Below are 27,547 nucleotides of genomic sequence, written 5' to 3'. Positions count from 1 at the left end.
AGAAATTGTGATGCTCTTGGTTGCCTTTCTCTGTGTTGTTTGTCTTTGATTGTCCATCTATTCTGGTCAACTATTCTTTCCCAATCAGATGCTTTGCTTTGTGTATTTTTCAGCTACCTCCTAGGATTGAAGTGAAGTGCTTTGATTTGTTAAAAGTAGATGGTTACAGTTTGTTAGCTACTGCAAGTGCAAATGGTTCTATCATCATGTGGGATTTTGAAACTGCCACAGCCAGGCACATGTAAGTAAAACACTTTATCATATAATGGATGTGGAGAGGCAGTGCTAATGTCCAGTCATCCAAGATAAATGCTGTTTTAGTGTCCAGTCTCAAAACAGTTCCCAATGTGAGAAAAAGAGAAATAGAAATATTAAACTAGGAACAAGCTACTGGAACTCAGAGACAAACTTGTTGATTGATTATTGGTAAATCCCCCCAAAATCCTGTTCATAATGATATGCTTAGTTGAGTCATGGATAAAGCTATGGTATCATCTGGTCAACATAAACTTATCAATGGTCTTAGACAAAATGGCCCAGGGTTGACTTGGGTTAACCTCTCTTTCCCAAATCAACCATATTTTGAAAAGAGAAGAAGATTTACAAATAGTTTTTTTTCATTCTACCTCTGGTTTGGAAACAAACTAGACTAATCCCACAAAAGAGGACTGATCTAGGAATTTCCTCTCACTTATTAATGTACTTTTAATACTAGTCCCATATGAGCATATGGGGTGGGAGAAGCAGAAAAAGAAGATAAAATTTTCCCAACTCTCTCTGTTGCTGTTCCTGATCTTCATTGGGCCACTGTGTGTGTGTGTGTGTGTGTGGAAGGTATAGCTTCCCAAAGAGACTTTCAAAGGTGGCTTTTCCCTCTTTGACTGAGGCAACCCTGAAAGTATCCAGGGCTGAGTCATTTCCCTGAGATAATCAGCCATTTTGTGTCAACACAGCCTCACCATACATGACCTGTCCTTCAAGATTAGAGCAAGGAGATGTTCTTCAGCTGTCTCTCCCCATGTGAGTGGTAAAAAAGGCACTGTCAGAATTGAACATCTCAATTATTGTCTCTTGTACATAACCTGAGTCACAGACAAATGGGACTGAATGGGTGAGGTGCATAGAGGAGGGAACTTTGGCTCAGTAAAGGGCAGTGCGTTTCAGCAATGTATTTGCCTCCATTCAGGTTTAGTTCACTTGGGCAGAGCCACTATGCCAATTATCCTGTTCTGGCTTGTTCAGAAGGGTGAAAAAAATCCAGACTGTTAGTTAGTTTTGCTGCAGTATAAGAAATAGCTGTGCTTTCCATCTCCAAGAGTTTCAGTGGAATTGTTCCCTTGAGCATATTTTAAAATTCTGCACTAAAGGCAGAAAAAATAACTTTTGGCTTTCTGTACCCTATTTAGCTGAACTTCACAACCATTTCTCCTGGAACTACAGTACCTGTAAATAATTTCTTTGCTGCTTCATTCTTCTCTGCTTCAAATATTTACACAAAGAATGGATCCCAGATAGTACCATGCCCTTATTTCTTCACCAGTTTTGCTTTTAATCTTCTTCATGTTGAAAGTCTCTTGGAAATGCTAATTAAGATTGCTTCTTCCCTCCTACTAAAGTGGATGAATAATTCTTATCCGCTGGCTAAGAAAGCAAAGCTTTGAAAGTGAGATAAATTGATAGGCCCCAAAGCAAATGTCTTCTTTTGAAAACCAGTCCCAAAACACAGTTGAGTGCGTGGGTGGGTGGGTGTTTTTAAGTCAGAAGAGCTCGTTCTTAGAATTATGGGATTTTAAGCAGCATAAAAAAGTTATTCCAAGCACAAGCAAGATTTTTGCAGAAGCAGGTATTTGTAGTTTAGGCAGATTTTATTGAGTTCACTGAAGGTCTATGTATTATTGAAATGCTAAATTTGGAGATTTAGTAGCATAAAGCATTAATTCACTTAGTTTTAATTGGAGATTTTCACTCTAGAGAAATTCTACAATGGCAGTCTATGAATTTTTGAGATGGGACAATTATTTGCACTATCATTTTGAAACAGTAACTGCATGAATTTGAAAATATGAAACCAACTTACAGTCTTTAAAATGTATAATTATTCTGGCCATACTTTGAGGGAGGAAAGATATATTATTTAACAATATATCTAATAAATGTGAAAAAAAAATACAGGCAAAGTATCTTCATTTTCAGGTTCAAAGTTCAGCTCGCTATTCACTCAGGTAGACCTGAATTACTTAAAATCAACGGATTATTATTCCTGTATCGAGATATTATGTCTGAGAGGTAAGTCAGTTCTTTATGAAATATGTATACATTATGTTAGCTGGGCTAAGAAGCTGTACTATTTTTCCTTTCAATAAAGTAGGGGGGGAAACTATATTTTAATCGTCAGATTCTGTTAAATTCCTAGTTATCTGAAGTTGTTTTGTAGTCCTAAGAGAGTGCAGACATCTCTACATTCCTTTGTTTTTTGAGCACTGCTTCTTGTAACAAGAATTAGTAGGCAGAATATGATATTGGATAGCCAAATTTGATCCCCATCAATCAGTTCAGATTTTCACTATTAATGGCCACTGCTTGCTAAGGGAAACAGTTACTCTGCATGTTCTTACACAGAATGGGACAACTTGCAATGGCCAACTCGCCGTGGGCAATTTGCCACGGGACAACTTGCCACAGGACAATTCAACAAATATAAAAGTTAAATTAATTTCAGTGGAACTGTGGCCAATAATAATAAAAGAAAGAAAGTCAATCCGGAAATACAAATTACAAAAATTTTGATGAAAATATGGTCACCAATAATAAAAGTAAGTAAATGAAGTGATTAATACAATATTTAGTTGTCCAATGGCAAGTTGGCCATGGTGAGTTGTCCTAGACCAGGGGTCTGCAAACTTGGCTCTTTTAAGACTTGTGGACTTCAACTCCCAGAGTTAAAAGAGCCAAGTTTGCAGACCCCTGTCCTAGACCCGTTCTTATATGCATATGACTGGACCGCTCATACTATTTCTTCTTGATGTTAACAGTGTTAATTCAGTGCAAAAAAAGGACTAAAAACAGTACACCAGAAAATTTAAAATTATTAGGTTTAAAAAAACCTAGCCCAAACTAGTTTCCATGGATACAAATCACTGAACTTCTCCATATTTTCTATCCTTGCAAATCATCCTTGGTTCCACCATGTGCGTACTTCCATTCATACATTGTCCTCTCATGGTTTTCTCTTTCAGGATCTTATGAACTTTATCCAGACAACTTTCACAGTCTCCCTCTTGATCAGTTAACTCATTCACTCTTCCTTTCTAGATTTGTTTTTCAATTTAATTTTCCTTACTTCTCTCTACATGATCAAATCACTCCAACAAACTTCTTACATACTTGTCATTTATTCTTGTGGTCCATTCAGATTCATTCAGCACCCATTCATTCTTATTTTATCACCCAAATATCTTTGACTGCATTTCAATTTAACTTTTGTTTCTTCTAACTTACCTAATTTTCCGTTCCATGTTACAAAGTGGGCAGAGGTATATTCTTATAAACAGCAATTTTTGCTTTTTTAAAAACATCCGGTTTGTTAAAAACAGACACATATTCCCTATTACTTTTCTACCAGTATTCCCATGTCTTAGAATTTATCCATTTTCCTATTTTTAGGAAACACTATTAAGTTCACAAACTCATCTATTGACTCCAATTTTTCAACTTTATACTTTGCAAGTACTTCATTCCATTTTCTCCCTCAAACAAAAGTACCTTGGTCTTTGATTCATTAATTTTCAGATGTATATCTCTTTGGTATCGTATAATATGCCTAACATTCATTGCAAACAATATGGTATCACATGTATATAAAAACATATGGGTGTTCTAAAGTGCAATAAGCATTCTTTATACAGTTATGCATAAATCTCTTAAACAGTGAAAGGAACAACACATCTCTATCTTATTCCCCATTCAGTATTGAACCATTCTCTAAGTATACAGTAAATCGCAATATACAATCAATTTTATTTCTTATATACACTCCTTCATCAATTATTAGCTAAAGAACAAAACCAGTCTGTACATCCTATGACAGACATGAACTTGCACCACAAATCTCAGCATTTGTTCACTTTTTCCATCCTTTCTGTCTACCATCAAACAAATTTGCTCTTTAATTTACAGCCCAGATATATGCATCTGAAGCTGTCACTCGTATTATTCAAATTCTGAATGATTAAAATAGTGACTTCAATTCTCCTTTCACGCCAAATATTTGCTATTTATACTTATTTTTTTTAAAAAAAACTTTTAGAAACCTATCATTCTGACTTTAGAACAAGCCTTTGTGGTAAGTTTTTTGGGGGAAAGCAAAAAACAAACAAACAAACCAAAGTAGGCTTTGTTGTTGTTAGTTGCGAAGTCGTGTTCGACCCATTGCGCCCCCATGGACAACTTTCCTCCAGGCCTTCCTGTCCTCTACCATCCCCCAGAGACATTTAAGCTCATGCCGACTACTTCAGTGACTCCATCCAGCCACCTCATTCTCTGCCATCCAATTCTTGTTTTGCCCTCAATCATTCCCAGCGTTAGGCTCTTCTCCTGTGAATCTTTCTTTCTCATTAAGTGGACAAAGTATTTGAGTTTCATCTTCAGGATCTGATCTTTTAAAAAGCAGTCAGGGTTGCTCTCCTCTAGGACTGATGGGTTTGATGGCCTTGCAGTCCAAGGGACTCGCAAGAGTCTTCTCCAGCACCATCGTTCAAAGGCCTCAATTCTTTGGCACTCAACCTTTATTATGGTCTAACTTTCACAGCCATACATTGCAACTGGGAAAACCATAGCCTTGACTATACTCACTTTCGTTGGATGTCTCTGCTTTTTAGTATGCTGTCTAGATTTACCACAGCTTTCCTCCCCAGGAGCAAGAATATTTTCAGACATTGAGCCTTCTGGATTTTATTTTTCATGCAGGCAAACAAGTGAATGTTCCTCCTACTCAGAAGCACAGGGCGAAGATATTCCTACACAGGAAGCAGAAGAGAATGCTTCAGTGTTAAAGCTGGTATGTTCCTTTTTGGAAGGGAGAATGGTAAAAAAATAATTGTTGCAGTTGTTATTTTTTTGGAAGAAGGGGTGTAAATTTGTTAAAACAGCAGGTCCACAAGTAAAAACTATGGTCACGAATTCAAAAAGTGATTGCAAGCCATTCTTATAGCATAAAAAAATAGCCAAATCATAATAAATTAGTATCCTTCATGAGCCACGATTCAGTTTGTAAATTATACTTTAGAGTTATATATGATGTAGGCTTTGTTTGTTCCATAAATCATGGTTAAAACAATCCATAGTTTAATACCGTGATGGCAAACCTATGGCATGCGTGCCAGAGGTGGCACGCAGCACCCTCTCTGTGGGCACACAAGCCGTCACCCCAGTTCAGCTCCGCCATGCATGCATGCGTGCCTCCCACTGGCCAGCTGGTTTTCAGGTCTCTGCCACACATGCACGGGGAGGTGGGGCACATGCGGGGGCATATGCAGGTGCCCGTGCATGCGGGGGTCAGATGCGGGGGTGTCGTGTCCCACTCCTCCGCTGACGACCGGGTCAGGGAAATCCGAATCAGGCGTGCCTCTGCAGCTCTGCCAAAGTCCTAGCAAAGTTCTCAAGGCAGGCAGGAGACCAGAAAGTGACTTCAGCAAGATATGTTAGACTTTGCCTGACTCAGAGAATGCCAGAAAGCAGATCCTTTATATAGGCCATGGGGTGTGGCTCCATGACTCAGCACTTATCCAGGCCTGCCCCTCCCTTCCTTCTGTCGCCGCCACCTATCAATTCTTCTGAAGCGAGGGTCACTCCAGTCTGCAGCTGTTGGTAATTGACCTTCCTCAGGCTCACATGTTGTAGGAGAGGGGGAGGGGTCTAGTTGCTCCGTTTGCCTGGGCAGGGAGCCAGAGCTGAGGGCTGGAGGTACTTCTTCCTCCTCAGCCTGTCTGGGCATGGAGCCAGGGCTGGGGCCGGGAGGCATACTAGGACATTCCTCAGCATTCGGAAGCAGATAAGAAGGCCCCGGCTGCAGTGAAAGCGGGCGAGATACAACAGGGGGGTGCATACATTGCATTTTCGGGGTTTGGGCGCACATACACACATTCACATGCACATGCACACGCTTTGGGCATTCGGTCCAGAAAAGGTTATCCATCACTGGTTTAGTATATGTGATTTACTATAAATGACTAAATCCACACAAATGATGATTAATTTTAACCATGGTCTAGGGAAGCAGTGTAATTTCAAGGCATGGTTTCTTTCTGTACAAGCCTGAAAACTTGCACCAGGCTTGGGGACTCCATGGAGGAATACCAAAATGGAGGTGGCTATTAGACTAATGGCAGACACCCCCCCCACCTTCCTCCCTGGGCTTCCTACTCCATTTCCACCCAACTTTTAATTCATATTGTTGTATAGATATTCCTCCATTTATTATTACAATTGTGCCCAAAATTTACGTTGCTAAGTGAGAAATTTTATAAGTGAGTTTTGCCCCGTTTTATGACTTTTCTTGCCACATTTAAGTGAATCACCACAGTTCTTATATTAGTAATATGGTTACTGAGTGAATCTGGTTTCCCCATTGACTTCGTTTGTCAGAAGGTCGCAAAAGGTAATCATATGACCCTGGGCCACTGCAACACTTATAAATGTGAGTCAGTTGTCAAGCATCCGAATGTAAATCACGTAACGGTGACGGTGCTATAATGATTGTAAGTGTGAAAAATGGTGATAAGTCACTTTGTTCAGTGCTGTTGTAATTTTAAATGGTTACTAAGTCAACTGTTGTAAGTCAAGGACTACCTGTATTTTCATTATTTTTTAAAATGTTTCATTGCTCCTATTCTTATTATTTTTACATTTGTTTATAATTTTACATTCTACTGCTGTAAGCCCCCCAGAATGCCCCCCCACAGCAAGATGGGCAGCAAATAAATTTAATAAATATGAAATAAATAAATATAGAAGGAAGGAAGGAAGGAAGGAAGGAAGGAAGGAAGGAAGGAAGGAAGGAAGGAAGGAAGGAAGGAAGGAAGGAAGGAAGGAAGGAAGGAAGGAAGGAAGGGTTTCTGATTCAGGTTACATCTGCCTGTGTCTCAAAGTTTCAGCAAAACTGCAGACTATCAGCCACCTTAAACCACCATTCTGAGATTGCCACTTAACAAGAAGTCACTGTTAGCTGAAAATAGAAGCAAAAGTATGCCAGAGGACAAGGAAAGTGCAGTCTGTCCTCAGGCAGGCTGTGACTAAATATAGATTTTTATGGCTTTAAGATTGAGCCAGCTCTTTTATCTTTATTTCATTTGCTGTTAATCATGATGAAGGTTCAAAGCTTACCAAAAATCTTCTACACTTGTCTGTGATGTTTGGACTGATCTTAATAAAGTAATAAATTATTGCTGATGCACAAGGGCTATTGCTGATCCATGCTGGATGTCTGAGAAAGTCAAATACCAAAAATAAATGACTACATGCGTCATTGACTATACAAAGGCCTTCAAATGTACCAACCATGTCAGGTTCTAGAATATGATTAGAAAAAATGAGAATCGCAGAACAGCTTATTTTTCTCATAAGAAGCTTACATGCAGGTCAGAGAGCCAGTCTGGTTAAAACATGGCTTCAGGTTGGCAAAAGAGTGCAACTAAAGAGCGCACCTTACTTACTCAACCTATATGATAAATATATATCAAAAGAAGCTGGATTGGAAAAAGCTGAGCATGGTTTTAAAGCTGGAGGAAGAAATATCAATAGCCTAGCTGTCGATGACACTACCTGAAAGCTAAAAATGAAAAGAATCTGCAATATAAATCAAGGAATACATGAAAAAAATGTGATTAAAATTAAATACAAAGGAGACGAAACTAATTGTTATCATTATTATTAATTATTATTATTAATAATTCCCTCAACATTGTCAAACTATTTAGTAAATCTGCACTACTATTAATCTTCTCATCGTTCCCATCACCCATCTCTTTCCACTTATGACTGTATGACTGTAACTTTGTTGCTGGTAATCCTTACGATTTATATTGATATTGATTGTTCCTGATTGCTTATTTGTACCCTATGCTTATCATTAAGTGTTGTATCATTGTTAAATTGTACCCTATGACCATCATTTGTGTTGTAAATGTTGTACCTTGATGAAGGTATCTTTTCTTTTATGTACACTGAGAGCATATGCACCAAGACAAATTCCTTGTGTGTCCAATCACACTTGGCCAATAAAAATTAAAAAAAATATATTTACTGCCCATCTCACTGCTCAAAGTGATTGTGAGTAGCTAATGACAGCAGGTACAACCAGCCTTAGAATTGACAATGGAATTATCGATTAACCATGATTGTAAAGGAACAAGCAGTCTAGAAATGTTACACTCTAGGACTTGGTAGAGCAGCCATGAAGGCCTTGGAAATCTAGTGATGTGTCTGTACTGATAAAGATCAGTATAGTGCAAGCCATGGTATTCTCTGTGACTCTATAGGAGCAAAAGTTAGATAGAAGTAGGGTAGGTAAAATATCAGTGCATTTGATCTTTGGTATTGGGAAAGACTCAGAGACAGCCAAGAAAACAATGGATTATGGAATAAATCAATCTAAAACTCTCACTCAAGTCACAAATGATCAAGCTAAAATTGTCCTACTGTAGACACATTATGCTAAAACTAAGTTCTCTGTAGTATACTCTAATGTTGGAAAAGGTAGAAGGAAAAAGAAGAAAAGGTGGATGGACTTATTTACATCATTGGAAATGTATTGTTGGAAGGCCTAAAAAATAGGTTATGGACAGATAGATAGACCAAATGTATGTGGTCATTTAAGAATCAATACTAACTTGATGGCTCATAATGTTAACCAAGCCTGCTGTGAATATGAAAGATTATTAAAGAATATGAAAGATTTGTTATTGCACTTTCGTATATTTTCTTGTTTCTAAAAAACAATTAAAATTATCTGAAAATGGTAGCTGCAATAGCAACTGCATGCAAGCTGAACGCTGAACTGAAGCTCAGGGAGAATTTTCTCATGGCAATAATATTCCTCAACTAAATCAGGATATCTCTAATATGCCATAGTTTCCTTTTCATCATAACTGAATAACTGTTTATGAAATTTTGGAAACTAAAAATGTAAACTGTTAGACAAAATTGGACAAGCCCCAAATAAAGTTGCTCTAGAAAAATCAAATAACAAATAAAAAAAAACTTACATGCAATTTATCATGATGAAGCATGCAGATAAAAATAAATATAGGGTTGGAATAATTCTTAGAAGCAGCAGAAATAGAATATAAGCTGAAACTTCCTAAGGACCTGTACTTTTCAAGCAAGAACCAAGTACAGGAATAGATTTGCTGGAAACAGGAGTTCAAGCTTCATTCAAACCTTCCCATCCATTATGTAGAAGAAAGCAGGGAAGTGAAGCTTTTATTTTATTTCGATAGAGAATAGGGTAAAATAATTTGTATTAGCCTAAAGTTCAGCACTACATCTGTATTATTTTCTCTGCTGGTAGCATTATTACCTACTGTTCCCAAAAGTGAAATGAGATGACTGGTTGGTATAATTCTTTAAAGAAATGAGCAGCAGAAGGAGCATTGGACTGCTGTGCTACATATTGAGAACTTTAGTAAGCACATGGGATTTTGGATTTTGTTTGAATTTGGGGATGTAATTATTTGGGCCATTTTAAATTCTCAAAGCCCTGTAATGCAGGCTAGAAGAGCATTCACCCCATCTTGTGCACACATTGTGAAAAATTCATGTTTTATTTAATTATGAGAACATTTTTAAAAAGATGGTGTTTTCTTTACTGAAAGTAATCAGCAGGATTAATTTAAGTTTGAATTTGGCTGAAAAAAACCTACTTTCTAAATTTCTGTTGTTTGATTTCAGAATAGCGTTATAAGAGACTCTACTGGTACAATTCTTTCAGGTATGAATCAGAATAATTTTAGTTCCTTTAGACAATAAGCTGCATTTTGAGAGTATGTTTCAGAACCTCTTTTAAAAAACTGCAACAGCTAGTGTATTTGAGATTACTTCAATGACAGGCAAGGAAAATTGCAATAAATACTTCAGTATCAGAAGCGCTGAAATGCTTGAAAGGTGAGCATAGATAAATCTAATGATATGACATGACAAATAATTACGTTCAAAGAAAGAAAAGCATAAATATTGTTTGTTGAATCATGTTCTGTTTCAGAAAAAAAAAAACCCTCCACATTCTTCCCCTTCAGGAAACAAAAGAATAATTTCCACAAGGTCGACATGAATTCTAAAGGGAAAAATTTGAGGACTTTATTTCATAACACACATCTTAACCTTGATCTTGAAAAGCTGCACAGGGTTGGAATTGATTAAATGGAAAATCACTATGAAATCCTAGGAAACTGAGAAGTTGAAAAAATATCCGGAAAGAAAGCAATGACATGTTGTTTTCATGTTGTTGCCAACATGTTGTTGACTTCATGGGGTCAACAGGATTAAGTTTGAAGTCTTTCCATGAAGTCAACAGGATTAAATTTGGCTTGATAGAGACTTGATTATTTATATAATAACACTATTAATGGATTTTATTTCAATAAAATTTAAGTGAATAGTGGAAATAGAGTATGCTAATACATCTCACGATAGAACATGAGAAAAAAGTTATGTTCAAGGAAAGAAAAATATGAATACTGTTTGGTTGATGAATTATCTTCTGCTTTAGAAACAAAGCTTCCAGATTCTTCCACAAGCAAAGGAGCAATATCCAATCTATTAGCAGTTGAAAGACATGGTTATCATTCTATACCCATACTTGCCTCAGCACATGAAGATGGCTTCATTTATCTATGGAGCATTACAGTAAGTCCTTTTATGGAACTGGACTAAAGTAGTGAAGTAGTGAAGAAGAGTTTCCGTTACATTTCCATCCAGTCAAAACACGTTTCTACATCTTCCATGTTTTCCTGTTTTTCTATTGTCCCTCAAACACGTAAAATTATTCACTTTTTTCTTTGCCACTGGTGGTTCATTTGGCTTTAGCTTAAAGGGATGCATTATTGCCCTGTCTCAGGCCACACATTTGCAAATACAGAGAGGTGTTCCAAAATTAATGGAGAAGTCTGTGAAACAAATGAACATGTAGCAAAAGAAATGTCACTGCAAACACCCATGTACACACTAGAGAAATCAAATCCTCAAATATCTAGCAAGCTTGCCTTAAGGGAATTCCAAATCCAAAACAGAAGGCCTATGAGTGGTCAAGTGAAGTCAGGAGACAAGGCTTATAAAGTCTGGCTAACTAGACAGGTGTTGCCAATAAGGCGGCTTCAATTGGCTGCTCTTCTTTCATTGAAGCAAGCCCAGCGTTGCTACTTGAAAGGGGTCTTTTCTTGTGAGGGTCCTTGCCAAGTGCCTTTACTGTCCTATATGCATGGTGAACTCTTGCACTGGGAGCAAGTACCAATAGCAACTCAGATTCCTCATCTTCAGAGATTGATGGCAGCTGCCTCCTGGTTATCTGACAGCGACACAGGAATTGGGTGCTCATTGTCTGCATTCTCACCAGAGTCTGAGCTGGCCATGACATGTATGAACCCAGAATTTTTGTTTGTGAATAGTAGTTTATGTCTAATGTGCAAATCAGGCCTTTCTGCTTGAACAATTGTTTTAAAAAGCTTTAGCTTAGTGTGATACATGAACCCAGTGCAGTACACTGAGTACAGTATAATTTCCTTAGAAGGAAGTAGGCATAAGCTTTTGCTGCAAGCCAATTTAATGGATAAAACGAAATACTTTTGTGTTAGGTAGGAAAATGGGTATGACTCATGCAATCCCCTAACTGCAGAAAATTCTGATTTGTTAAAGTGTGATTGTATTTCTGTTTGTAAAGGGAGAACTACTGAAAGAAATTTTGCCTTACACAAAGCATCCTCCAATTCCTTTGACGGCACTTTGTGCTGATGGGGCTGCCAAAATGCTTTTTGCTGCTAATAAAGGTAAGCTTTATTGCTCAGTATGATTGTCTACAGTATAGATGGGTTGCTTTATAAATTTGTTAAATAAATAAAATAACTTTTCCAGGCTTTTGAATGTTACTATATATCAGTTATATCTTAATATACAATTGAAGTTTTTTTTTTCCTAAATGTGTCTGTAATCCACCCTGAATTGTTAAAACAGTAGGTATATAGACTTTCTAAATAAATAAATAATGTGTGTAAAAATATAATATACCTAACTGCAAGAAACTGTATGCAAAAGATTAAGATGGTGAGGCAAGAATCAGGCCCTCTCAGACTAGAATAGACCTTTGTATAAACACCATGCCATTGTCTCCCAGTTTTAAGGCTGAGAAGAGAAGAACCAAATTTCAATCTGATTCATAAAGACAGAAGGGAAAGGCCTGGAATTTAAACCCTGAAATAGACTTCTGGTCTCTGCAGGAAGCAGACCAGAGGTGGTATTCAGCAGCTTCTGACCAGTTCTGGAGAACCGGAAGCGGAAATTTTGAGTAGTTCAGAAAACTGGTAAATACCACCTCTGACTGGCCCCGCCCCCATCTATTCTCTGCCTCCCGAGTCCCAGATGATCAGGAGGAAATGGGGATTTTGCAGCTATCTTCCCCTGGAGTGGGGAGGGAATGGAGACTTTACAGTATCCTTCCCCTGCCACACCCACCAAGCTACACCACGCCCACAGAACTGGTAGTAAAAAAAATTGAAACCCACCACTGAAGCAGACCTTCCTGCATCTATATGACTTCTTTCTTGTCTTCAGTAAAGCAACTTATCCAGATATATGGAGTCTAGGAACTTCTGATATAAGCAAATTTCTCAAAACAAAGTGGGGAAATGAGATGTATTGCCATGCCTGTCAAGACTATGTAAGATTATACATTCAGCATTACACTGTGTAAGATAATAAATAGCAAGATTCCAGGTTGATGGCAGTAGTTGTTGAATCTGTTTTTCATAGTAATCTAGATAAGATTTTGGTAAAATGAAAATGTGTTTATAGCCTTAAACACTGTTTTAAGTTAGAAAAATGGGTTTCTGTGACATAGAAATAATTTATACTAAGCTGTCTTTTTTACTCAGAACAAAACAGCCATCAAGAGACCCCGTTTGAATCATAAAATATCATTGTTCACTTGATATCTATTCCACTGTTTCTTAATTTACAAGATTATTTTAGGGACAGCCCTTGATCAATTCTGTATTATGGAAAAGTTCTAATTTTTTAATCAATGATTTGTCTTACAGAGGGAAATGTTATTCGATGGAATATTGGCTCATTCCTGGAAAATCAAAAAGAGACAAGCAGGGTAAGCAAAATGCAAAATAATGTCTCCCATCCTCCAGTTCATTTACATGGATTCACACATAGTCCATGTTCTTTGCTTATGTATGTTACATATAGATTTAATTTAAACACTGAAAGTAAATGAAACAAGAATAGTTAATAATTTGTATAATTCAAGAAACATCTGTGGGAATAAGAATTATTTTCAATATGGCTTACATGCAGAATTTTTATTTCCCAAAGCTGCTAAATTCACATTTGAAGTTACTAAAATGTTTAAAAATCTGGTATTTATAAATTAAAATAGGATTATTAATTTGGATTTGTATACTAATAATCTAAGAATTATTAAAAAATAATGCTGTTAAATATTGGTATGAAACTATTAATTATGTGATTGGCACAATATCAATCACAGGCTTTTACATATCAACATTTTTAATGACAAATAAAGAGGTGAATGTTTATTAAATTTGCAAATAATTCAAAAGACTGCTAAGAAGAAGGCAGAAATAAAATGTAAAGAAATGTTAATAAATGAAAGAAATAGGCACAAAGTAACAAAGGTTAACAAAAGCAAATGCAAACAGATAGTCCTTGCTTAACAATGGCAATTGGGAAAGCTTGTGATGTCATGTGACTGCATCGCTTAGCGATGGTTATCTCAGTGTTCAGTTTCCATATCAAATTAACAACTTGAATGTACTTAAGTTTTATTTTATTTTTTATTTTTATTTATTTATTTTGTCATAACGGTATATATAAGCATTGACATGTAACAACTATATGAGCATAAGTATGTAATAACTATATTAATTAGATATAATGAAAGGGAATACTAGGACAGGAAAGGTAGGCACATTTGTGCTCTTATGCACGCCCCTTACAGACCTCTTAGGAATGGGGTGAGGTCAATGGTAGACAGTTTTGGTAAAAGCTTTTGGGATTTTGAGAAGAGACCACAGAGTCAGATAGCGTGTTCCAAGTATGAATAACTCTGTTACAGAAGTCATATTTTCTGCAACCAAGATTGAAGCGGTTTACATTAAGTTTAAATCTATTATTTGCTCTTGTATTGTTGCGATTGAAGCTGAAGTAGTCTTCAACAGGAAAGACATTGCAATAGGTGATTCTATGAGTTAAACACAGGTCCTGTCGGAGGCGGCGGAGTTCTAAGTTTTCTAAACCCAAAATTTCAAGTCCGGTGGCATAAGGTATTTTGTTGTTTTCAGAGGAGTGGAGAACTCTTCTTGTAAAATATTTTTGGACCCGTTCAATTGTACTGATGTCTGAAATGTGGTATGGGTTCCAGACAGGCGAGCTGTATTCAAGAATTGGTCTAGCAAATGTTTTATATGCTCTGGTTAGTAGTGTAGTGTTTTTGGAAAAGAAGCTACGCAAGATTAGGTTTACAACTCTTAGAGCCTTCTTTGCTATGTAGTTGCAGTGGGCTTTGGCACTTAGATCATTTGATATGAAAACTCCAAGGTCTTTAACAGGGTGTGGCGTCATCTGTAAGGTAATGTCCATCAAGCATGTACTTAGTGTTTGGGTTCTTTTTTCCAATATGTAAGACTGAGCATTTGCTGGTTGAGATTTGGAGTTGCCAAGTTTTAGACCATTCGGATACAAAGTCAAGGTCTTTTTGAAGAGTAATTGTATTGTTGGTGGTGTTAAATAGTTTGACATCATCAGCAAAGAGAACACAATTACTTGTGATATGGTCACAGAGATCATTAATGTATAATATGAAGAGCTTTGGTCCAAGAACACTGCCTTGGGGAACGCCACTCTTGACAGGAACAGGATTTGATAGAGCATTGCCAATTTTGACCACTTGTTTTCTGTTTGACAGGAAAGCAGTTATCCAATTGTGGAGGGGTTCTGAAATGATGTAGGATTTTATTTTTAGGAGAAGTTTATCGTGTGCTACTGAGTCAAAAGCTTTACAGAAGTCTATGTAGATTGCATCTATTGATTTGCCTTGATCAAGATTTGTAGTCCATATGTTTTTGCAGTGAAGAAGTTGTAAGTTACATGATAATTTTTTTCTGAAACCAAATTCTTTATTAGAGAGTAGGTTGTTTGCTTCGAGGTGGAGAGTAATGGATTGGTTGATGATAGATTCCATTACTTTGCAGGTGACGCAGGATAGAGATATCGGTCTGTAATTTTCAACTAGGCTGGGGTCTCCTTTTTTGAAGATAGGGATGACTGTGGCTAGTGACCAAAATTTGGGAAGGGAACTGGTTGTGAAAGCTTTTTCGAAGATTATGCTTAGGGGTTCTGCTATATTAATGGAAAGTTTTTTTAAGAAGTATGCACATAGTCCATCAGGCCCAATAGATAGAGATGGTTTCCTTTTGTGAAGAGCTTTTTCAACATTGTCTTCTGTGAAGTCTATATGTGTTAGGTCATAGTACTCATTGTTGTACTCATTGTTGGTACAATTGGGGAATGTCGGGTGTGAGCCATTACTGTTAACAAAGACTGAGCCAAAAAATTTGTTAAAGAGGTTTGCTTTAACTGTTTCATTATTACATTCTTTGCCGTTAGATTTTTTAATGGTGGGATGGATCTCGAGTCTTTAAGTTTATTGTTCACAAAATTATAAAAAGCACGATTGGAATTTGTGCACAGAAGGTCCTCTTCTTGCTTGGTGTGGTAATTTGTGCATTCAGTTTTTATTTGGTTGCATATATTTCTGTAGCAATTTTTGAAATTTGCTACATAGCCCTTTTTGTTTCTTCTCCAGAGGGATTTGTTTTTTTGATTGAAGCTTTTTTATTGATATGGGTAATTTGCCTTTTCTTGGTGGTGGTTTGTGGTACATATAGTTTAATGACTCTATTGACTTCAAGCAGGAAAACTCTATAGTGGTCTTCAGCAGTGATAAAGGTTGAGAACAGATTTTGCCAGTCAAAAGATGAGAGGTCATTGTTTATAAGGTCATAGTTCGCTTTTTTGAAGTTGTAGTTAGGAATACTATTGATATGACGATTTATGTAAGGGCGTATGTTGAGAAAAAAGTCTATCATGCAGTGGTTGCTGTTGGAAAAGGGTTCTTTTATTTGTAGTCCATAAATTGAGTTAGTGTTGTTGTAGAAGATGAGGTCAAGGCAATTGTTGAGTCTTGTATTGCTAGTTACTAGTTGGTCAAGACCTAGGTTTGTAACAGCGTTGTGTAGTGTAGTATGGATTGGTTCAGTTGTACATGCATTTGTTATCCAGTTAATAGAAGGTAGATTTAGGTCACCCAGGAAGTTCTCATGTAAAACCCAGGATTTGAGTCTTCATACCTTTTTTCCAACCTGTTCTTTAAACTTCAGCTGTGTAGACATTGTAACTTCCAATTACCCATCAAAAGTCCCCAGACTATCTGGCATTGTAGACTGTCTCACACATATATACAATTAAGACATAATGTATCTTGTCCATTTTTGGCTTGGCATGATGTGAGAATCATCTATAGAGACTTAGCTCTGTCTGAATCTGGCCACCTTGAATCTTGCCTTGTTCAAGTGTTAAGAATTCTGATTTAATTGTACATACGAAGACAGCTAATGCTAACTTACATTTTTTTGCAGCATGTAAAGCAACAAATCTGTTGGCGGGCTCATTCTGCTAAAATAGTCAGCCTGTTTTGTGATGATGAAAAATGCCTAGTAGTGACTGCATCCACGGATGGTTCTGTCAGGTTAGTTATATTTAGCTGGCTTTTTTTATTTTTTTTTATTTTGTTACAACAGTATATACAATCATCAACATAAACAATAACCCATCATGAGAGAGAAAAAGTATATATAAGTAAAAGTATAAGTAAAAGTATGCATATAATATATAATGAAGAGAACAATAGGACAGGAACGGTAGGCACTTTTGTGCTCTTATGCACGGCCCTATTGCCGCTGATTTGAACGTGTTTTTTGTCTGAGGTTTTCAATCCCAGTATTAACCAGCCTAGATAGTTGCTTACTAAGTGCCTATCAGTTTTGGAGCTGACCATGCATCCTATTAATAGGGCTTGGGATCCTGGGAATTTGGCCATGCTGGCCTCTCCTGATGGCAAGTTGGCCACCATCATAAAAACATGCCCCCTAGTGAAAGATGGCTAAAATATATATTTTTTTAAAAAAAAGAAGACAAAGGGAAACTGTTTAGGTCAGGTCTTACTTAGAGTTGGTGATCCAGGCAAACATATTACATAATCTTTTTCTGTGAGCCAGTTGTTACCAAAGGGTAGCTGATGAAACGTTACAGTTGCCATCTTGGCAATTACATATATTGACCTGAATTGTCAATTACTAATGTATTGTCCTGAAAGGTACTCCATTAAAAATTATTATAATGCCGATTGTACTTGATTAGTATTTTTCATAATATTATTTGAAGCCTCTCCATATCATTGCCACCAATCTCTTTTTATACTGACAATATTTTTAAAATATTCCCTGGTTGGATTTCTTTAATAGACTTTGGCATTCAATTCGTGGAGTCTACTTTGGCTATTTTGGACAGCGCAGAGCATTTGAAATTACTGAATCCTCCGATATAATTTTGCCCTGTGATGTAAATGAAATTCCATTCACAATAAAAGAAGAATCCAAGTTTATGGATAAAAAGCAGAAGTTTGAATACCCTCTGTTTTTTGATAGGGAAAGGTGAGGTTTTTATTTTATTTTATTTTTATTTATTTATTTTTGTCACACAGTATATATAAGCATAAGCATGTAATAACTATACAATATATATAACAATATATAAGCATATATATATAAGTATGAGTATGTAATAACTATATTAATTGGATATAACGAAAAGAAACAATAGGACAGGAACAGTAGGCACACAAATCTGCTTTGCTCAAAGTATTTGTTTTGTACACTTTCAAATCAGAAGTAATGGGCTCATTACTATTATGATTAAATAGACCTGTTGAATCATCTTTTCCTCATATAATAAGGCTGGCACCATTTCCTCCCCTCTCCACCTTCTAACCTTTAGCATAGCCCTAGTGAACCTTCCTCTTCTTCTTCGGCTGACCCACAGAATTACTTGCCCCTTTGTGGCAGAAAGGGAAACCAAGGGACCATAGACCACGAAGAAGACTGCTATGCTGCTCTCCATTCTGGTATATTCCCAAGAACCATCTCCCTCTAGGAAGGAAGAAGTCTCACCAATTGACCATTGGTTTCCCCCACCCCCACCCCCAGACAGCTTATCTTGTCAGCAAACATCTGAATTTCTCCCTCATCCTGTCCCTCACTGTCTATTGCCATTAAGAAATTTCAGTTTCAGTTCCACATTGTCATTGGACCATGACAATCATGTGACCAATGCTAACCACAGCAGCACAGAGGCAAAATTTGAATCCAACAGGAGTAAGAGGAGCTAGATTTAATTTCGTCCTATGATGTACCATTTCACCCAACTGAAAATTATAAACAGGAGAAATTTAATAGGATATAGATTCTGCACCAGATGTACTGTATTTCACACAATCATATTTGTATAAGGAGTGGCACATAATGTCAGCTAATTGAGTTTCTATTAAATTTTTGATGGTCCTTTTATATTAATGCTGTTAATAGGATCCTTAATTTTTCCCAAAAATGTCCTCATCGTTGATCCATTCCTCTACAATAAATCAGGAATTATTTTGTCTCAACTAACTGAATCTTTTACTTACATCTGTGATAATTACTAATTGCCTCTCCTTTTTAGCTTGGTTTTTCTGTTTTATTGTTAGGAGCCACATAGTGAGAAACATCATTTTTTCTCACTGTTATGTCGGGCAGCAAACAGGATTTGCAGTCTGGCAGCAATTAGCTAATGCTGAAAATATTTATCTTCCATCAGTCTCTTTGTATTCTAATCTATTCATTCATGAAGTACTGTTTGCCTGTTAATAAAATTATCTCCAATAGTTTCTGCCCATCCAGTACATTCCAGAATAGCGACTGTGCTTCGGGTCCATTAAACACTGTCACTTTGTGGGACCATGGAAACATGCCTTCTGTTGCTGCTCCCACCCTCTGGAACAGTATCTCATACACCCCCCATATAAGGAAGAGACCCTCTCTCCTGGGGTTCCAGAAATCTTTGAAAACCTGGCCTGGATCACAACCCACCAAACCTGGGTTGGTGTTTCATGATTTCTGTAAGGCCCCTGCTTTGTTTTATTTTTTGTTTATTAGATCATTTTAGTCTACTAGTCTATCTGTCCAATTTAATAGTTTTAACTATTTTTTTAATAGTTTTGTGTGCCACCTAGAGTCCACTGGAGGTGGGCAATCAATCAATAAATATTATTTCTTAAAGAAATGTACTCAATGCCAGAGTCTTGCCTGGGTGTATTTCTGATTTAAAGCAATCTCACAGATACATAAGCATAATAAATAGCCACTGTATTCAATGAATATTATTCTTCAATAATTGTATTTCAATGGGGCTTATGCCTAAGCAAATTGCAGCATTAAACTAGCAGAGTAGCACTATTTTGTTTTTCTGATGACCATTGATTTTCTGATAACCATTTTCTGATGACCATTAATTGAGATTAATGGTATTCATCACAGACATAATTATGAAATGGAATGCTTCCTTTGTTTTGCAAATAACATATTGCATCTCAATTATACCTTTTTAATAGATGGAAGACTATGACCAAATCATCTTTAACCTTGAAAAAACCTAGCCGACATGAAGTTGAACTGGATTTTAAGTTTTTCAAGTCCCTGGCTTCTCCCAAGGTGCTAACTGTTGAAACTTTATTTTGCCTTACTGCAGTGTTTCTCAATCTCAGCAGTTTTCAGATGTATAGAGCTCAACTCCTGGCTGAGAAATTCTTGGAGTTGAAGTCCACACATCTTAAAGGTGCTAAGATTAAGAAACAGTGTCTTATTGGAATGGTTATTGGATTTTATTGGATTTTGGATCATGCTAAGCAAGACAATAAGAAAGATTTGGGTTTGGCTAGACAAGCTTTTGGTTTTTCCAAACTGTGTAATATGAAATTTGAGAACTATCATTCTGCTACTTTATGACTCAAATTATAGTAAGCAATGCATAAACTTCATAGTTCTGAACTATTTAAGAAAAATGTATGCTTTATATTGTATAATGAAAGTAGCACTAACGTTATTTTATTTGTTCAAATAAACAAATCAAACAAATCAGGGCCTCTGGTGGCCTCTGGTGGCTCAGCAGACTAAATCTGTCTGTTATTAACACAGCTGCTTGCAATTACTGCAAGTTCAAGTCCCACCAGGCCCAAGGTTGACTCAGCCTTCCATCCTTTATAAGGTACGTAAAATGAGGACCCAGATTGTTGGGGGCAATAAAAAGTTGACTTTGTACATAATATACAAATGGATGAAGACTATTGCTTAACACAGTGTAAGCCGCCCTGAGTCTTCGGAGAAGGGCGGGATATAAATTCAAAAAAAAAAATGAAACAAAGAAGAATATTGCTGTTGTGAAATTCTTTGAATTGAACTCAGCTTTTGGTGACTTTATAGACACTAGAGGGTTTTGGGGTTTTTTTGGTAACAGTAGAAATGATATACCTTGCCATCTTCTGGAGATTCTTTTACTTCCCAGTCTAGTCTACAAGTCAGAACTACATCCAGCCACTATTATTTTCGCTAAAGAAACTGTAATTCAATGAAACAGGAACTGAGTTCAACTTAAGGCAGATTTTAGAAATACAAAATTAATATCTTAAATACAATACAACTGAGAGACAAATATTTTTGGAACTCAAAATATATTATTTTAATATTATAGGTCAATAAAACCCCTTTGGAAAGTTTCAAATCTGGAAACAAAGAAGCTGGTATTGTATTTGGAGCTATACCAATCTATAGGGTGAGTTCAAAGTAAACTGCTTAAATGGAAGCTTCATAAAGACAAGAACATTAAAATTAAGCTATTATGAAAGTTATTCCCTGTGAATTTGCCAGTATTTATTTATAAAGTATTTGTAAAGTACTTGGTAACATTTTCTTGAACTATTAATAGTGTTGACCTAATGTTTGTCCTTCCTAATATAGAATGAAAGGTTTTATCAGGTGAGATTCAAATCACCGATCATCATTAATAAGATCTAACTTTGTATAAGACATTGCATATTTGGATGGACAATAAATATCTATACTGTATACTGTAACTCCCATAATGATTGTCTTTACCAATTCATCTGAATTAAATTTATAGCATAACCATGAATATCTTTTCTCAGAAGTAAGTTTCACTCCGTGGAATATACATATATAACCAGAAGTTCCACTGAATTCTGAGAAGACTTGTGAAATACTATGATGTGAAAGGCAGATTTCTTTGAAACGAAACCAATTTTACATCTTAATTTAAGCCATGTCATGTTATTGCTTTCTGTTCTTTCTTCCCTTTTGGAGCGCTTTTTCGGGAGACTTGATTGTCCTATGATAAGAAGGTGAATTTTTAAAAAAGAAAAGCCATGATATTTACTTTTGGGAGGAAGTCAGTAACTTTCCAGTTGAAAACTTTAATATGGATATTGGTTTGAGTCCAGAATAGCTCTTTTGCAATTCTGGAAAAGAATTTTTTTTCTCTGCTCCTATCTCCTGCAAAATTATAGAACTCCAGAACAAATTTTCAGGGAGTAGAACATGGAAGTAGGTTGGAGACCATTAACTATATCCCATTCTGAAAATGGAAGCATTCCAGGAAAAAAATGCTTACAGTATTGTTCACATCAAATGTGATAAATGCAGCAATTACTGAAATATTATATGTGAAATACCTCCTTGTTTCTCACTGGAACTACAGTATCATTAGTCCAATCTCCTCAGTCACCTCTATGTACAAAATTATCAAGAAACTGATAAATCTCTGGGTAACTTAAGACACTTTACAGTTTTCCATTTTCCATTTCCAAATTATTAACGAAAGAAATCTTATGTCATGCTTTTTTGTGGTCTTTGGTTAAGCTACTGGTTAAATAGGATTTTAACACATAAAGAGAATCATGTTATTAGTAATGGGGGTAACTGGCTTGAATTAATAATTTATAGAACAGTGAAGAGCAACATATTTTATATGCAGGGCTGCATTGGCCTGGATTTGGATCAGGGGAATGGTGTTTTAACTTTCAAACATGAAACCTTCCAGTCTAACTCCTCCCACCTTGAAATATATTTAAAAATTGACTCAAACCTTCATCTACTATTCTGTTCGACAGCTGATTACCTTTGCAGGAAACAGAATCAGTGAATGATGGAAAGTCCCACAGCTTTCTTAGTGGATAGTTGGCTAATATTTGCTTGAAGAAGGAAGAATGTCTGTAAGAGTACACTAGCAGCAGGAAGACAGCATCCTCTTGTTTAACAGGCAAAGAAATCTGTTCTGGTTTAGGAAGTAGAACTAAATCAAACTTCTGCATTTATTTTTACTCAATTGCCAGTGTACAGTGGACTGATGTTGATCAGAACCACTATGTGCTGGGTAAGAAAAAATAGCCCTTCTTTAGCCTCTAGTCAAACTGTGAATTATCCCAAGGGCTTGGGATGAATCCCCAGCATTTAGCCCAAGTTAGGCCATCATACATTTCCCATTGAATAAATCAATAAGGTAAATGTAAAGGTTCTCCTCACACATATGTGCTAGTCATTCCCTATTCTAGGGGGCGGTGCTCATCTCCGTTTCAAAGCCGAAGAGCCAGCGCTGTCCGAAGACATCTCCGTAGTCATCTGGCCGGCATGACTCAATGCCAAAGGCGCACGGAACACTGTTACCTTCCCACCAAAGGTGGTCTCTATTTTTCCACTTGCATTTTTACATGCTTTCAAACTGCTAGGTTGGCAGAAGCTGGGACAAGTAACGGGAGCTTACCTCGTTACGCGGCACTAGGGATTCGAACTGCTGAACTGCTGACCTTTCGACCAACAAGTTTAGTCTTACCCACTAAGCCACCGCATAAGCTTAATTTTGTCCTAAGAGGCAAGAGTTGGACAACTTGACCTGTTTAATTAAAGAAAAGATAATATCTATGCTTCTGGTTGACTGAAAAATCCCTTATGGACTTTTTATGTAAAACAGAAAAAAAGAACATATGATCTGTGGTTTTGCTGATTAGGTAGAAAAAATTATAGAAAGAAGAAAGTCACAATATAACTTTAGAGAAAGCGGTAAATCTGTAATTCTACTTGTGACTGCTATAAAGAAAATTGGAAGCCACTTTATATCTTCTTTACTTTTTTCTTTTAGCTTTTTTTCTTTTTGCACTTTAGCTTTCTCTTTTATCTCTTCATTTTTTTTCTTTGTTATTTTTAAACTTATTTATTATTATTATTATTATTATTATTATTATTATTATTATTATTATTATTATTATTATTATTATTATTATTAATTGAATTTCTAGACCGCCCTTCTCCCGAAGGATTCAGGGCAGTGTACAGCCAGGCTAAAAAACATACACAATATACAATATTAAAAAACTAAATTAAGACACTTATTACATAATTGGCCGAAAAAATTAAAATAATTAAAATATAAAAAACCCCAATTTAAAATATAAATAGAATTTAAAATTTTAAAGCTAAACAGTTTAAAAACGTTTAAGCTAGCCCCGCGCGAATAAATAAATATGTTTTCAATTCGCGGCAAAAGGTCCGGAGGTCAGATATTTGACGTAATCCAGGGGGAAGTTCATTCCAAAGAGTAGGAGCCCCCACAGAGAAGGATCTTCCTTTGGGGGCCGCCAGCCGACATTGTTTGGCTGACGGCACCCTGAGAAGTCCCTCTCTGTGAGAGCGTACGGGACGGTGGGAGGCATGAGGTAACAGCAGGCGGTCCCATAAGTACCAGGTCCCAAGCCATTTACTTTAATGTATTAATTTTCACTCCTGTTTTTAAAACTTACAATAAGATTATATTTTTTAAAATGATCAGGCAATAGCTGCAGGGAAAAAGCAATCGGTTATAGAAAATAAGTGTAATGGGTTGCAACAGTAGCTTTGAGGATCAGAAAAAGAACCACAACCAAGACAAGGGAAAATCATGTCTGAGACATTTTCTCAAATTACAGTTCTGCTTTGGATTCAAATTTTGTTTATCATTCTAACCCTTGTCCTGCCCATCTCAGGTTGGCAATGCAGTATTCTGCATGCTGTCAAAATTCAAGGAGTCTAGGAACTATATTCAAGATTTTAAGAAAGGTTGTTTATGGCCCACAAATTGTGCTACACGATTGTGAAGCATGTATGGAGAAGGCTGGACTGCAAAGCACATATAGTCTTCTGTCTTTGGTCTGCCACAGGTACCCATGAAGTCATCCTGACTTACATTCCTTAATACTAATTACTACCACTATGAGCATCATTATCATTTGAGAGAGAGTGTAAAATCTGATCATGCATTTTAACAAATGCTGATGCTTAGGTGTATTACAATTTGTTGACACCTTTTAAAGGAGCTTTGCAAACTGCATCAAAGGTTATTAGAGCAATATGTAGTGAAGCTCTGGTGTGATTAATAGTTGAAAATGAATAATTAAGGGAGCATAGTAGCTTAAAATACAGATCAGAATAAAATTGTTTCCTAGCTCTTTAAAAGTAATAAATGCTATTTTATTAAGCACAGGAAAAATACAATTTAAGCCATAGTGTTTTGCAGCAAAATATTGAATGGATCAGGCGAACCAGTAGTGGTGGTGGCAGGAGGCACTGCCTACCTGCCCAGATGTCATCAAAAATGCTCTGCGCATGCGCAGAAGCTTCTGCACATGAAGCACCGCACATTCACAAAGAGAGAGAGCGCACCTGCATGCTACCAATAGAGAACCGGGGGCTTTGGGATTTGAAACCCACTATTGGAATGGATATAGTTCTGCAGCCTAAAAGTGTTCCTGCATGAATCTTGGATAGATATCTATCCTCAGTGCAATATAACCCCATAAAAGCATAGTTTCACTAGCAGAAAGCCATAAAAGCTTGCAGTCAAGCTAAACTCCTGCGGAGCACATGGACGAACGTTTCATGGACCTAGTCGTTTTCTGATTTCCCAGTTTAGACTACAGCCCTAGCACCAGAATCTCCTGGTAGTTAGTCACTGACAAAATACAGAGTAGTTCTTAATCAGGATACCTTTGGAGGAATGAGACCAAGTCAGAGTTGGGTGACTTCAAATAGCATGAATTAAATTTGCTCCTGGAAAAAAAAGAGAGCACAGGATTAAGTTACAAATATGATAATTGAAAAATGCTGTAAATAAACCACATCAAAATAGAATAAGCAATTGTATATCCTTTCCACTAATGACAGTATAATTGATGGTTTTATAGAAAAGGAAGGAAAAAGAAAAAACCCTGCACTGTTTATATGTAGCATCTTGAACATCCATAAGAATACAGGAAATTAAACTTTACTGGATGATAGGCAAATGTACAATCTAAGATTTGAAGTTTCTAAGAAGTTGCATATCATCATCTGTCTTGAGTTTGCAAAAGATTCTCCAGGCTTTCCCCCCCAAAGGATCCATGTTTATGACAGACATGTGGGCAATTTATAGTTTTGAGCAGGGGAGGGGGAGAGAGTTGAGGTCCATATAGAACTGATTTTTTAAAAACTATGTAAATGTGACAAACAAGTCATTCAAAAAGCAAAAAAGAAAACTGTGTGGAAATTTTTTAAGACAAAATAAACAGTTTGCTCTGAATAAGGATGGTTGATAATATGAATGTTTGGTTTGTAAAAAAAACCAACACGCTAATTGTGTACTGTATGTAAATTCTAACACTTTGAACCTTTTCTGAAGATAACCTGGATGCTAATTCCAATATAAATCTTTTCCCAGTTATATTTGAAACAGGTACACTACTGATGGTTGTAAGTGTGAATGTGGTAAACATTGAAAAGCCTCTTATAAAGATGATTTCAATACACCAGTTAATAGATTCTTTTTCCTTGTCCATGTTCCTTCATAAATTATTGCAGATGTTCACATAATTCTTGATTTTTCTGAATTACTTGAAAAAGGTTGTAACACCTCCAAAGCTGAAAATAGCTTCTGCTGATCAAGATAGTTCCTTTGACACTATGGCCAAGAGAAGTCGAGTTATTCAAATTTCCGTGAGTTAACTATTTCTTCTTCTATACATGTTAAGTATATAAATCTGAGCTACCCAACTATGCTCAAAAAGCACCAAGGACTCTACAGTTCAACCCAACCTAAAAATATAATCTTGTCTACTGGAAGTAGATAATCTGCTTGAAGATGTGATGGCTATTATTTTTCTCTTGTTTTTTAATCTATTGGAGGTTTTTTTTTAATTGCCAGATTTTGGTTGGAGACAACAAACATTCAATTTAGGTTATATTTCTTTGAAATATGATACATCCTCATAGCAATCAATAAAGAAAAAAAATCCATTATATGGGATATATCCACACAATACCAAAACCTTTCATTCTGGGACAAAATAAATGCAAGCAAATGGATTATCATAATTAAACTTCAGAAGCAGTTTTAGTAGTCCAAGTAGCTGACCTACAATGGAAAATAGGAGAAGTGCAAATCTGTTGACACCCTTATCATTTTCAGGATTTTTCATTATCATCAAACATGGGGTCAGGTTAGACATCAAAAAAAAAATGATACGGTGATTTTTAATCTTACTAAATAATCAGTTTCCAAAAATGGGGCTTGGTCATTATGGCTCTAGCCTGTTGGCCGTTAAAATATGAAAAAGGTTGGTCTTATACTGATATAAGATGTTGAGAAAAGATACACAGACCTTTAGCACTCAGTTGTATTCATTTCTGTCTAGATATGACACACAAAAACTATGACATTCTTAAACTGAAATTCTGAATGTCATTTTCAAATGGATGTATCCAATAATTCAAAAATTCAAAGAAGACTACCCTGTATCCCCCCAAATAAGACATCCCCTGATAATAAGCTCAATTGGGCTTTTGAGTGCAATAAGGCCAAGCGATTATTTCAGGGTTAAAAAAAAATAAGACAGGGTCTTATTTTCGGGGAAACACGGTATAAATAGGGAAATTAATTATTGGGAATGAAGGCTTTCAGCAAATTCTAAACAATGTTGAGTATCTTTTATTGGATCAAACTAGACAGATGGAGAATAGTTTAATGAAAAGGACTAGGGGTGACATGATAGCAGTGCTCCAATACCTAAGGTGCTGTCACAAAGAAGACA

At 36.4% G+C, this 27,547-nt stretch overlaps 1 protein-coding gene across 1 annotated transcript in view; it reads left to right on the top strand.

The window, feature by feature from the left end:
- Positions 1 to 22,685, top strand: part of WDR64 (WD repeat domain 64) — a 71,647-nt gene extending 48,962 nt beyond the window's left edge. The window contains exons 16-26 of the mRNA XM_058171226.1: positions 114 to 241; positions 2,194 to 2,286; positions 4,966 to 5,056; positions 9,946 to 9,985; positions 10,763 to 10,899; positions 11,930 to 12,035; positions 13,302 to 13,363; positions 16,929 to 17,038; positions 17,814 to 18,002; positions 19,994 to 20,093; positions 21,130 to 22,685. Of these exons, the coding sequence (XP_058027209.1) occupies positions 114 to 241; positions 2,194 to 2,286; positions 4,966 to 5,056; positions 9,946 to 9,985; positions 10,763 to 10,899; positions 11,930 to 12,035; positions 13,302 to 13,363; positions 16,929 to 17,038; positions 17,814 to 18,002; positions 19,994 to 20,093; positions 21,130 to 21,225 (1,152 nt within the window). The 3' untranslated portion in view covers positions 21,226 to 22,685. The remainder of the gene's footprint in view (positions 1 to 113; positions 242 to 2,193; positions 2,287 to 4,965; positions 5,057 to 9,945; positions 9,986 to 10,762; positions 10,900 to 11,929; positions 12,036 to 13,301; positions 13,364 to 16,928; positions 17,039 to 17,813; positions 18,003 to 19,993; positions 20,094 to 21,129) is intronic.
- Positions 22,686 to 27,547: the final 4,862 nt, after the last annotated feature.

This window comes from Ahaetulla prasina, chromosome 1 (assembly GCF_028640845.1).
Source record: "Ahaetulla prasina isolate Xishuangbanna chromosome 1, ASM2864084v1, whole genome shotgun sequence".
NCBI classification, from domain to species: domain Eukaryota; kingdom Metazoa; phylum Chordata; class Lepidosauria; order Squamata; family Colubridae; genus Ahaetulla; species Ahaetulla prasina.
Note: the sequence above shows the minus strand (reverse complement) of the source record. Positions and strands in the feature narration are given on the sequence as shown.